Genomic DNA, 12,198 nt, shown 5'->3' with positions numbered 1-12,198 from the left:
AAAACCCCAATTGAACGGCCATATATCCTGCCTGGTTCTGGATCCAATAAACACGCTGGCCTAAACCTCTGCTCCCAGATAAGAGTGTCTCAATATAGAGCCAAATACCATATGCAAGTATGTTGAAAACTTCGGCCACATTCAAGCTTAAGAGACGACGTAGAACTATAGAAGCCACTTCAAGACATCACAAAGTACCTCAGAGCTGGTTCTCAAGTACACGCGCAAGGAAATGAGCTCTTGATCATTGCGGTCGTACGTACCTTCCGTAACAGTGGAAACTCGGAAAAGAGCTCTTCAAGCTGGTTCAATCTCCCCTCTTGTCTAGGTGAATGCAATACCCCTTAATGCAACTGACTCTACAATGGCCACCATGATCATATCAATACTTTCTCATCGTTATTAAATTCTAATATATACATATATTGAATGTCTAGCATCATTCTTCAGCTATATATGGCAGTCATCAATCAGGTTGATACGACGATCAAAGTTTGGCTGACGCAAGATGTTTCTTGAAGAAAGCCGACAATCTCCTGAAGACATCTTCATACTAGTGAAACAAATCGTCAGAATCAGTGTCTTTCTGGGTAATAATTGACCGACCTCTGCTTTGTGATGGGGATCATCTAGTCGGGCGCGAGCTGCCGCGAATCCTACAAAAGCAAAATTAATAAGAGGAATGAGATGGCATGAGTGATAAGACTAACCATGGTGAACGCTAGAATACAACTTGTAGTCTTTCGCGATCTTGACGAACGGTTCCATCTGCAGTGAAGTCCATCAAGCTTGATTTTTGTAGCTAGTCAAAAACGTGGATCCACTCACGGCAGTGGGGTCCTCATCCTTAGTTGGGTAAAGGCCAATTGCAGCCTTACAATTCGCTGCATCCTCAGGCGCTAGAAGCCTAAATCGCACGAACTGTTAATTCCACTGATAGAATTACAATAAAAGTTACTTGCGAAGGATGAACACCGGCAACCGCTGCAAATGCATCACTTGCACCAGCGATCATAATGAGCTTGCCTCCCCAGCAGTAGCCTATGCTCCCAACCTGACAAAACATGAATATATGATTGAGTAAAATTACACCGCGCTTACCGTAAATCCTTCGGATTTGAGCTTTTCTCCGAGCTTCACAAGGTCAACGGCCCGCGTTTGGGGATTCCCCACTCCAGAGAATAATTTGTTACGCTTCTCGATCTTCTCCGGGGTGTTGAATGGGATGTCCCCATCCCCAAGGGCTTGATCACTGGCCATGGGAAAGGGTATTCATACACTGGCTGATGTACTTTCTTTAGTTTTACTTACCCCAAATAATCCGGCATAAGTACGTAGAATCCTTGGCTAGCAAGTATGTCACACCCCTAGATAAATGTTAATCTTGTTGATATCGTGAACGTATTTTACTAAAGTCACCTGTTGGGTCAAGGGGACCATACCAAAGACATCCATTACAACCACAATGGCCTTTTTGGACGATTTATCGCCAATCACATACGTCGAAATACCGTTGATAGTCTCAAATGTCCCCTTGGGCTTATAGTCAGCTACAATAGCGTTAGTCGACATATGGATGCATTGATAAATTTACTTGCATGCAACGGGAGGAATAGTGCAGCAGGCTAACACGAACCCATTAGTGTTTAAACAACTTGCGCAGAAGTCAACACACCTGAGTTATCACCTGGGATAGTCGACATTGTGGTCAGCGTTCTATAGTGAGCTTGAGATTGTATGCGGGTCGATCGAGCAGAGGAGAAGAAATGGGACGGTTGCGGAGTCTGCTCCAACCGAATCCTGGGTTTTATAGCGGGCGGATTCCGAAATCCGCTCGCGATGTATATTTGTCCCAGCTGCGGTCTGACATTGGGAAGATTAGTAGTCTTGAAAGTTTGACTCAGCATTCACCGCGGGAGGTGGAGGTGCGGGAGGTAAGTTTAACAGTTTATCAGTGGAGATAAATTCTTTCAAATTAACCGATCAATTTTTATTGGCTGATCGACCTCCAACGTCATGACGCTTCAGTCAACTTCCGAGAACTTCGGTGCTGGTATATCCTTTTAAAGCGGCAAGTACGCGTATTGTCCTGCCGTGGACTCACATTGTTGTGCAGTCGGCCGAGATATAACGCGATCGTCAAACCAATACCTCTTAGAAGCGTAGTTGTTGGATTAGCAAAACGGAATTTATTAGGCAATATAGTTACAAGTCCGTGGGTCAATTCTAGATTGATACTTGGTATGAGCGCAGGACGCGACTTGGGTATTAGTACCATACTTACTTCGGGTATCCTAAATACAGTGATTTCCTTACGGCCCACAAGTCAGATTTCCTAATTTCATAGCTACTGCATATTTGTAAACTTACTTGCTGTTTGAAGTAACGCCTATTTTCTTCATCAATAAGCACCAAATTGAGATAGTACCGTGTGCTGAATTTCTTGTTCACGTCGCGGAAAGTAGGAGTAAGCTCAAATCCGCCCAGGAACAGCCGTATTGGGATAGTTTCACCTTCACGGGATCATGTTAATTACGGTGATGCTGGCGGGAGTAATTGAATAAACTTACCCCGGACTGGCGCACCATCCATAATCTCGAATTTCGTGATGGTCTCACTCTCGTTGTATTGATTAGGCGCAGCACCAGTAGTTTCTCGGCGGATGATCGAGAGTTCCATATGTTTGATTTTGATCCGAACTAGTAGGAAGTAGATCTTGCCAACAATTACATCCTTGAGATGGTACCTGAACCAAGGTTAGATACACGTAGAGCTCTCGAGATGCCAAAAAACGCACTTGGATTTGTTGTATTCAAACTCAATATGTAAACAATCTTCGATACCGACTTCCATCTTGATTGAATTATTGCTGTCGGGAGGCATTCGGTACGAATGGACCCAAACATCGCGCTCCTTGGTGACATCTGCCATTCGGCGCGACAACGTGACCCGCACGAAATATCTGGGCTCGATTGAGATCACTGTGCATCCCCATGAGAGATAACGTACCGCAGCTTTACGTTGATGCCCTGGTAACTTTCATACTGCTTTTCGACATTCTTGAAACTAAAGTCAAAGGTTTGTGCTTGTCGCATTTCTCCCGGAGCAGCAAGTTCCTGAGACAGCGACAGGAATTCGTGATGATTTCCACGGTCATAGAACAGCTCTGAGAAAATACCACCCGTCAATTAACAAAATGCCGCAAACTAACTGACACGCACCAATGCAGCCAACAAATTCCACCTTTATCCCATCGTGCACAAGTTTACGCCCATCTCGGACTCTCACCGTTACCTGCAGTGAACCAAATGAGTGACAGGACAACTGACTGTAGAGCTCAACGACTTACCTGACCAACAACCGACTCTCCGTCATAGTATACTGGACATGATTGGGTCCTTTCCTTGTCTATCTTTGTATCTACCAATTTCCTCGCTTCTTCGTTCTCGAGCTTGATGTCGATATCCACAGGTTGGGCAAACAAGAACGCCATGGCCGTGGCTCAGAGTCAAATTGGTGGCTGTGCTGGGTCTCGGTCAGCATACCACGTGAAGCTTGCTTGGTGCTGCACAGTCTCATGGAGCCACCTGAATCTCCGGTTACCTTCCGGAATTGCATCCGAAGCTCTCGACACATCAAGAAACGACAAAATGGTCAAGAGTAAGTAGCGTCTGAAATAAATTGTTGATACACTGTTGACACTTTCATGAAGTCTACAAGCCAGGAAAGGTGTGAACTACGTTGAGTGCTGGCTTGACTAGCAGAGTAATGAAATATTTGGATTATTTTAGGTCGCCATTGTGCTCCAGGGCAGGCACGCAGGAAAGAAGGTTGTGGTGATCAAGCAATTGGATGATGGAACCAAGGAGCGCCGCTACCCCCATGCTATCGTAGCTGGTATTGAGAGGTACCCGCGCAAGGTCACCAAGCGCATGGGTGCAAAGACCTTGGCAAAGAGGAAAAAGATCAAGCCTTTCATCAAGGTACGCATTTATTCTATTAACTCATGTTTGCTACTCCTCACGTATGAGCATTGCTGTAGTCTGTGAACTACACCCATCTGTTCCCCACCCGATATGCTGTCGAACTCGAGAACTTGAAGGGCACCGTTCAGGCTGAGACCTTCAAGGAGCCGAGCCAACGCGAGGACGCAAAGAAGAACATCAAGAAGATGTTCGAGGAGCGTTATGAGACTGGAAAGAACCGCTGGTTCTTCACTCCTCTCAGGGTATGTCGTGTGCCATTCATATTACTCACATTCTACACAGCTAACCCGGCCTCTAGTTCTAGGGCTTTTCTTTCTCATTTTTTGATATAAACCCCAAAATGTGTTATTACTATGCGCCATCGCTGTCGTCATACCTTCTATGCGTTATGCTATTCATGAATCAACAGTATCCTTGGCGCCAGTAATGGCACAAACAAGCGCTCGATGTCACTAAGTCTTGCCACTAACACGAGAAAGGTGCTCATAACTTCTAAATTTAGTTTGGACTGAATGTCAAAGCCGCAAAGGAATGGTACCTTCCTTTCGGTTAGAATAATCCTATGGATCTTACTAGTAATATATCGGGCTAAAATGAATGCTTTCATCACTAAGCGCGTGGCTAGCTGGGCTGAGCCACACGGATCCGGTGTCACGTGAATGCAAGCAAATGGCTATATTTTCTTGAGCACGTAGATCACAGTTCCTGAGTCTCCTACTTTGTTTGTCCTAGCCGCGTATACACTGCATCCTCATCTGATACTTCTGCGCCTTTTTACGTGTAATCGCAACGTGCATCGTATATGACATTCGGTACCTTGTCAATCGCAATGTCCTCGGCCAGGGCAGCAAGCTCTAAGTTCATCTATTGCACTTGGTTGATTCTGTAGAACTTGGCCTGGATCTTGGGCACCACCTGAACGGTCACGGTTGGCGAAGCCTGACAATTCTATATTAGATCTCGGGCGGCTCATCCCTGATGTTCAGTCACCTTGTTCTCACTTTCCCCCTATTCATCTATCCTTCCCCAACCAAAACTTCTGTATCCAAACTGCCTCTAGCTGCAGGCTTACCCTCAACGTCAGGCCTTCTGTCTCTAACACCACCCCAGATCTTAAGCTGCTGATCTCAGATCAATACAGTTCAATCTGCTTGATCGCCCATGCTACGGAGTTCTCCTTGGACGAAGCATTTCCTCTGTACTTTTGTAATGTCTTGGTGATAACACCGAGTTTCCGACAGCTCTCGCCGCACCCGAGTTTTCGGTCTTTAGATAAGAACTCAACGGCCGACGGTATGCGTACTTGCTTTTACCGAGAAACCAGTAACTCCGCGCCACTGCGGCCGCACCCGCTCAACCAAAGGCCTATCACCCCCGAAAGCGCCCACCGAGCCCACTTTAGCTACAAGTTTACTGGGAAGTAGAAGAACCGAGCGCGTCACTACTTTTTTTTTTCTAACCAATAGGATTAGATCCAACCCTAAGGTGTCTAATTTGACGCATTAACAGACATCATTTGCTCGATCTTCAAATCCAAGAAGCTTGCTCCCATTGTGCGCGCCGTTTTAGCTAGCCAAACGCCAACGGGCCTCACGCTTGGGCTCCTCTTATACCTCTCCACACGAACACCTTGGTACCTTCTACACTCCACTGGAGCCCCCATTTTGACGCACACGACACCCGAACGATATTTTAGGGTACCCGCATACACACGCGTCTGAAAACCCAAAACAATCCACACACGCCTTGCTCTCCCCCCGCACATGTACACACACGCAACCAATCGACCGCGTGTCGAATGATGGCACGCATACGTAGGCCGAACCGAAACCAAGCAGAGCCAGAAGCAGAGCCGAGTCGGCCCGAATAGGAACCGTATAGCCCTTTGCGGCTTGTCGATCCAACACTGCCAAGGCGTATTGCCACCAAGGACCAACCCTTAGTCGCGTGTTTGGGCAAGTCAGTGCATATTGACAAGGGCTGCGTGCGCGCTGCCTGCAGGAGACCTCGTTGTCTCGGAATAAAGGCGTAAAAGCGGTATTTTCTTTGTAATTCGTCCGTGACGAGTTACCGTACTATTGTTGTTTAGGGGACAGAGGGAGGCAATGCCAGCTTTCTGCTTTCTGGTTGTTGGGGGGACCGAGTCTGTCCGGGAAACGGTATCCCACTCGAATACGCGTCAATAAACGTCGGTTTTTTTTGTGATTTTTTTTGGTGCTGCGGAATCGGGGGGCCGAGACGACCAACTTGGATGGCGTGTTGGTAAGGTTGCCGGAGCACAAGCGGGCCCCAGTCGAAACAAACGAAAACCGCGTTCGGGCTTGGGGGACATGCCGCCAGGCTTTACTTTACCCGATGACCGCGTTACACTTGGCGTTTCGATCTTTCAAGTTGGTGTATCCCATGGCCACTGGGCGGACATCTCACTTGCGCACACAAGGAGCTTTTGGCTTGTCTATTTATATATTAAAATGGACCAGTGGCTATATGCGTCTCGTTCACCCGGTCCGGATTTCCTTTTAGACCTGTGGCCAAGAAACGATATTCCTCCCCATAACCGGCTGTAATCCAGATAGAGAATGTGTCCGGAGACAATTCCTGAATCATATGTATGGGGTCATTCACTCTATGCTTGTCCGTGATGGCTCGCATAACAAATAAGCTCGAGCCTATGGGCTGCTTGCAAACTGACCACATGATCATGATCCCCGTCTATGCGTCATACAATGTTAGAAGTCTAGAATGAAAAGCGTGTAACATATGCTGCGCTGAGGTCATTCTCGTATGTGACTTCATTCTCGTTGATGGTTACCACCTCGGCCACCGAGCCTAATCCTCAAAAGTTACGTGGGCGGACCCAGGTATAGGCAAAATGAACGCTGTCCCTGGCAATCAACACGTAATATCTCTACAACGACGTATAGTTTATTTATTTATTTTCGTTTTGATTTTGATTTATTTTTTTGCAAACGTGTCGATTATGGATGTCATTGATAGCAACATTCCCAAGCGTTCCGACGATCCCCACGCGAGCGTCTCTCGTGTGAACGGTTATGATGGAAAGAGACCGAAGGCCGTGAGAGGCCGACGGGTGCCAATTGATAATCACGGGCAGATTTGTCGACCCAGAATTCACCGCTCGCATGTTACAGATGGGCATACATGCTAAAATTTTTTAAACTTTCGAGGGAGGGGAGGGGACTCAATGGTTGCCCTGAAGATGGATAGTTACAATTCGAGTGGCTTAGATGAGTAGTGATCGGCTTGGATGGGATGATCGGATACATATGCATATGTATGTAATTCAAGTATATGAGGGTGTTTCAGTTTTGCATAACAATTGCGACCTATGAGTACAAATCCAGACAAGCGAGAGTACGACAGATACACCAATAAGAAAAACAACGGGCGGGGAATACGGCCCAACGTCGAAAACAAGGGAAGTGCTCGTAATACAGGTTAAAGGAAACAAACAAGAGGGACATGGCATGACATGACATGGGGTAGCTGAAGGAGAGATAGCTAACGACGAGGGGGGCTAGACCGTATTAGACCCAGAAGAGTGTGGGTGGAGAGAGAGGATATGATGGTACAATGTAGATATGGATAGAGATATGGAACCCGAATAATAAAACATAAAGGCGACTTCTAACTGTTTTGGGTTGCATGAGTTGGCTGGGTGTTTAGCCTTTCCATAATGACCACCATTTGGCACGGCTGCGATCAGTGTCTGGCGTGTCGAGCTCTTCGCTGGGAATGCCAAGGCCCTGAACGTCGGCAAATGAAACATATCCTTCACGGTCTCTGAGCTGGAGAGCAATGCGCTTGGCGTCAAAGGGGGGAGATGGTGGGGGAGTGATGGGGGACGAGCGGGAGATGGCGGGAGAAGTGCGAGACCGGGTCATGGATGGGACCGGGGGGAGCGGGCCGTGGGGCGGAGTCATGAGGCCGAATGTGGTAGATATATCGCCGCTGGTGGTGGCCCGTCTGCGGTGTGGCGAAGGTGGGCAAGAGGCATCACGGGATGTGCTCGCGCTGGAGAGCACACCCTCGAGTCTGGAGCGGAGCACTTCCTCATTGCCATTTCGGGAAGGTCGGCGGAAAATAGCAGCGCTGGCCGCCAAGTCGGTGGGATGGGTCTGGGAACGGGGCAAGGTGCTGCGCCCGTTTGAGATTGTGTTTGACCGTGGCACACGCCGGGGACTGGGGCTGCGGCGGTGGGGAGAGGGAGAGCGCGAGCGATGGTTCGACGACGAGCACTCGGATGATTCGTCGGGGAATAGCTCGTATCGAATACCGGTCTGGTCGTGCGTGCTAGATTAAGGTGCAGCATCTTCTGGTAGATGTATAGAGTGGCTTTGACTGTTGGAGTGTCAGCGACAGGGGTGTAGACAATCGCTGAAAGTGACGTACAGTCCTCGTCAATCAATGAGACTGTGTCTGAAATAGCAGTGTCGAGGGCCACAGTAGTGCGAGAAGGGGAGGGCAGACAGACAGGGGTCTGGGAGGTGGATATGCTCACTCGAAGAGAGGGCCTGAATTTAAGTCTGTGGCAGAAGCGGCTCTCGACCGAGGGGGGACAGCGGCGGGTCTGCATCGTGTGCGGCCAACAACAGCTTTTTGCTGTGCGTTGTTCATGTAAAGACAGCAATCAAAGCCCAGGGTTTTGGTACCACTTTGCCTCGTTGTGGATACCACGATGGACTGTCGGATACAGTTACGCGCTCGGGATACTGTCATTTCCACACGCACCCCGGCTTTTTATCATCATCCTGATCTAGGCTGCGTTACATGTAACATCGGCTATTCTCCCAGATCGCGGATCGCCGAGCCTCCCACGCCGATATTCTCTTGTATGGACCACGGGTCACCAAGGAATATTTGCGATATTCCTCCACACGGTTCCGTCTTGTGATTCAATTCTATTCTATCCTCCTCCCGGCACCCTACGAGCAACATGCGCCTCTCCCGTACCCTCTTCACAGCCCAAGCGCACAACGGTACCCAAAATCCCGGGAACCAAACATAGTTTCTAGGGGGACAAAGAGTTCCTGGGCCCTCAAATGAATTTGCACAAATCCTAGACTCAGGGCCTGGGCCAATCAGCGCATTATGTCATGGTCACGTGCTATTTGAGCCACCCGTGGCCCACACCCAGTTTCTGGAAATGGGGCGATCTCGACCTCCGGGGATGGGTTCGGGGCGGAATGGGGGAACCTACTGAGTGTGCGATACAATTTCAATCATACGATGGGCGGGTCGATAGGCCTCTTTGCTGGGACCACGGCACGCCCACGTTTCTTTCCCCGCAAATGGCCCTGTTCGAACAGTTCGATCCTACCCGGGGATATATCGGGCACTCCATCTGCGTCTCTCCTGAACTTTCGTGCAGTTCGATAATTGCTGGTGTTGCAAAATGAATACACGTCTAGATTCTGATATCGTTCGGGAACCCCCGTGAACAATACATCGGGCCCTCCCTCTCCCATGCGTGGTGCACAGTCACAAGATGCGAGCGGCGTTAGGGGTGGCTACTTTGTACTTCGATAACATGAACGTGATTTCGCGCGCGGGATCGATTAAAACAATCACTCTGAGCGTGTTCGACCAAACGCGGGGTATCGCCAACGAGGCACATGAGTGTCAGTCAACCAACGATCACCGGATCGTCATTCCGTATACCGCATACACTAACTATTCCATCAAAGATAAAGTAGAGAAAGCTTTTTACAATTCAGCTTGAGCCGAGCCGTAGGAGTAGTGCCGTAGGGCATCGCCGATTGGACAGAAATGTTACGATTGGTCCAGCTGATGGGTGGAATTGTTCGATCCTCAACTACTCTCCCCACATCGGTCCAGAGGGGTAGCAGAACTAGCTCGTCTAGGCAATTGTCTACTTCATGAGGCCGATCGCCAACTCAAAATGTGGGGCAAGGAAGTGGCAACGAACAGATAGGATGTGCATATCAACAAAGCGGGGTGTAGATAAAGAATACATGTAATGCAAGGTGTTGAACAGCAAACATCAAAACTAGAGATAGCAAGAGAAAACAGTAGTTACCAGTCCTGCAACGCACTCTGTACCGCCGTGTGGCATTTGGTAAGCTCCTCTACGTTAGAATAGTTCAGCGCAGTCCCCTAATTAGAGAAGCGGAGGAACGGACCTTCGTAGGCACCTGCCACGGGCCACAAGCTCTTCAGCCTTTTCAAAATGTGAGTTGCCGTTTCAAGGTTGCTTAAGATAGGACATCAGCTGACTGGCATCTAGCAGATAATGGGTGCATACCTATATGCGGCCAGCGCCTGATAGCAGGATATCCATTGGTCAGTCGGAGCTTCAAAATAGGGCTAGATTTGAACCTACTTGATATTTCTCCCCTGCCGTCGCAACCTCTATCGCACTACCAAAACACGCAATCACCTGGGAACACCCGCAGAACGGAGATTGCCTGAGTATATCGTCCATTTGGGCGGGTGTCACATCTGCAGGTCCGGAGATAGCGTCCCCTGGAGCCGGATGCAAAGTAGGTATGCATTGAGCAAGAGCAGCTCGTTGGGAGTCCCGGAAGAGGGTGAGAATGGACCGCGAAGACGTGGTGATCTTGGCAACTGAAGCTGGAGGAATTTCGAGTGGAGGTGTGTCATCTGTAGGCGTTGCTTGCATCGGCTGAGTTCCATTGGCGATAGCAGCTAATGCCGCAAGCCCGCTGGCCGTGGGGGCCACGGAACAGACATTGAAATTAAAATGAAGATTCGGGATGGCATAACGGTGATGCAAATGGATCATTGCTCTTGAAAAAGTCAAATATTATCAGTTTCAATTTGGCTTTTGTTGATAAACTTTATACGTACGCATTGAGAACTAAAAGGGACATGAAACATGTCGTACGAACAGTTTGCCACTCCACTTTGGTGTCTTGATCATTCATACCCTTTACGGCATCTGACCAGGTTTGGAGTCCCTCAAGCAAAGCGTTGTCGATAAACGTATCAAGCATCAAAAGTCTCTGTGTGTTTTCTTCTCGCAATTGGAGCGTTGTACACGTGGGGAACGCCATCGCGTGTTCAAGAAACATAAACGACTTGATGCGCAATGGGTAGAAAAGCTGTCGAAATCGATATTAGAGTAATATTAGAGGCGTAAAGCACAAGCGCGTCATACCGAAGGAAAAGCAGAATTTATCGTATCTCTCGGGAAATGCACCGCAAACTCGGATTCTGCGAGGTAACGCGGGGTGCCACTGGTAATACTTAGCAACAAGTCCTGGATCCACAGCTCCCAAACGATGCGTCTACGCTCTTCACACCGACCATCTGTATACCTCTCGGGGCCATTCTGTGATTCTGGGGCCTGAGATCTATTACGTTCGCCGTCTCTGTTCCAACTGCGTTTAAGGGAAACTAGCCCGCCCGCGGCACCCTGGAATATATCCGTACATGCTGGACCGTCTGCACGATCAAGCGTATGCCAGCCTTGTTTGATGATGTGTTCTACGGCCTGCTTATTCAGGCTGGCTGCGTTGCTGACATTGCCTAGCCCGTATTCAAGGTAGGTAAGTAACAGCATGGCCTGAGCATATTCAACCGGTCGTTCGACCGCTTCGTTAGTCACCGTCGCTTGAGACAGTGCGAGCTCTCGATAGTCATTGGCAGAGGTGCGGTACGCATACCGCGAGGCGAATGCCAGGATGCTGGTAGTCAGGAAATGGGTTGTTGGAAGGTTAAGCAGGAACTCCTGTCTGGGTCGAAGGACAGGCACAAAGTGATGAGGAATGGCGAAATATTTGTCGATCCTAAATGACGATTTAGAATTGATCGGCAACTGATTGCGTCCAAACCCACAAGTTTCGTATCTCCAAGTCTCGACCGGTAGGTCGAGCGCGAGGTATGGAAGGAGACGAGCCTTTCAATACAAAATAATCTGAGATTGAATTGGGGCTATCCTGTGCGGAAGGGGAACGTGTAATTCGCAAGTTATCACTACCTGGGCTTGAAACGTTAGTACGCAGTACGGGCGCTTGTGAACCATTGTGAGCGATTCAGTCAACCTTGATACTATTCTGCTCGATAGCTAGCCTAAACTTACCTAAGTTTTCAGCGGTCACCGTCAAGACGTGTTTCCTTGGTCGTCCCATAGGCTTCCTTTCGGGCCAAATGCATGGCTTGCCAGCCCTAGAGCACCGACTACAGGGTTGGGTACTGTGTTCATTGC

At 48.7% G+C, this 12,198-nt stretch overlaps 4 protein-coding genes across 4 annotated transcripts; 1 reads left to right on the top strand and 3 right to left on the bottom strand.

Moving 5' to 3' along the window:
- Nucleotides 1-487: 487 nt before the first annotated feature.
- RhiXN_06392 (vacuolar protein sorting-associated protein 26) lies at nt 488-3,493 on the bottom strand (the record flags this gene model as incomplete). The annotated part of the gene is made up of 16 exons (XM_043326208.1): nt 488-553; nt 607-656; nt 711-768; nt 829-921; nt 974-1,054; nt 1,102-1,252; nt 1,312-1,367; nt 1,420-1,550; nt 1,595-1,625; nt 1,676-1,687; nt 2,371-2,513; nt 2,571-2,746; nt 2,798-2,962; nt 3,010-3,166; nt 3,222-3,294; nt 3,350-3,493. 16 exons carry the CDS (start codon nt 3,491-3,493, stop codon nt 488-490), a joined length of 1,587 nt encoding a protein of 528 aa, XP_043181640.1.
- A 157-nt stretch (nt 3,494-3,650) lies between these two features.
- On the top strand, nt 3,651-4,290 carry RhiXN_06391 (ribosomal L27e protein family; the record flags this gene model as incomplete). Its single annotated transcript, XM_043326207.1, has 5 exons — nt 3,651-3,660; nt 3,713-3,729; nt 3,792-3,983; nt 4,043-4,228; nt 4,285-4,290. The coding sequence occupies 5 exons, from the start codon at nt 3,651-3,653 to the stop codon at nt 4,288-4,290; spliced, it is 411 nt and encodes a 136-aa protein (XP_043181639.1).
- Nucleotides 4,291-7,669: 3,379 nt separating this feature from the next.
- Nucleotides 7,670-8,583, bottom strand: RhiXN_06390 (uncharacterized protein; the record flags this gene model as incomplete). The annotated part of the gene is made up of 3 exons (XM_043326206.1): nt 7,670-8,125; nt 8,182-8,348; nt 8,400-8,583. The coding sequence occupies 3 exons, from the start codon at nt 8,581-8,583 to the stop codon at nt 7,670-7,672; spliced, it is 807 nt and encodes a 268-aa protein (XP_043181638.1).
- A 1,460-nt stretch (nt 8,584-10,043) lies between these two features.
- Nucleotides 10,044-12,121, bottom strand: RhiXN_06389 (uncharacterized protein; the record flags this gene model as incomplete). Its single annotated transcript, XM_043326205.1, has 8 exons — nt 10,044-10,096; nt 10,151-10,221; nt 10,273-10,289; nt 10,351-10,777; nt 10,839-11,092; nt 11,149-11,779; nt 11,829-11,970; nt 12,073-12,121. 8 exons carry the CDS (start codon nt 12,119-12,121, stop codon nt 10,044-10,046), a joined length of 1,644 nt encoding a protein of 547 aa, XP_043181637.1.
- Between the last annotated feature and the right edge of the window lie 77 nt (nt 12,122-12,198).

This window comes from Rhizoctonia solani, chromosome 7, assembly GCF_016906535.1.
Source record: "Rhizoctonia solani chromosome 7, complete sequence".
Classification (NCBI taxonomy): Eukaryota; Fungi; Basidiomycota; class Agaricomycetes; order Cantharellales; family Ceratobasidiaceae; genus Rhizoctonia; species Rhizoctonia solani.
Note: the sequence above shows the minus strand (reverse complement) of the source record. Positions and strands in the feature narration are given on the sequence as shown.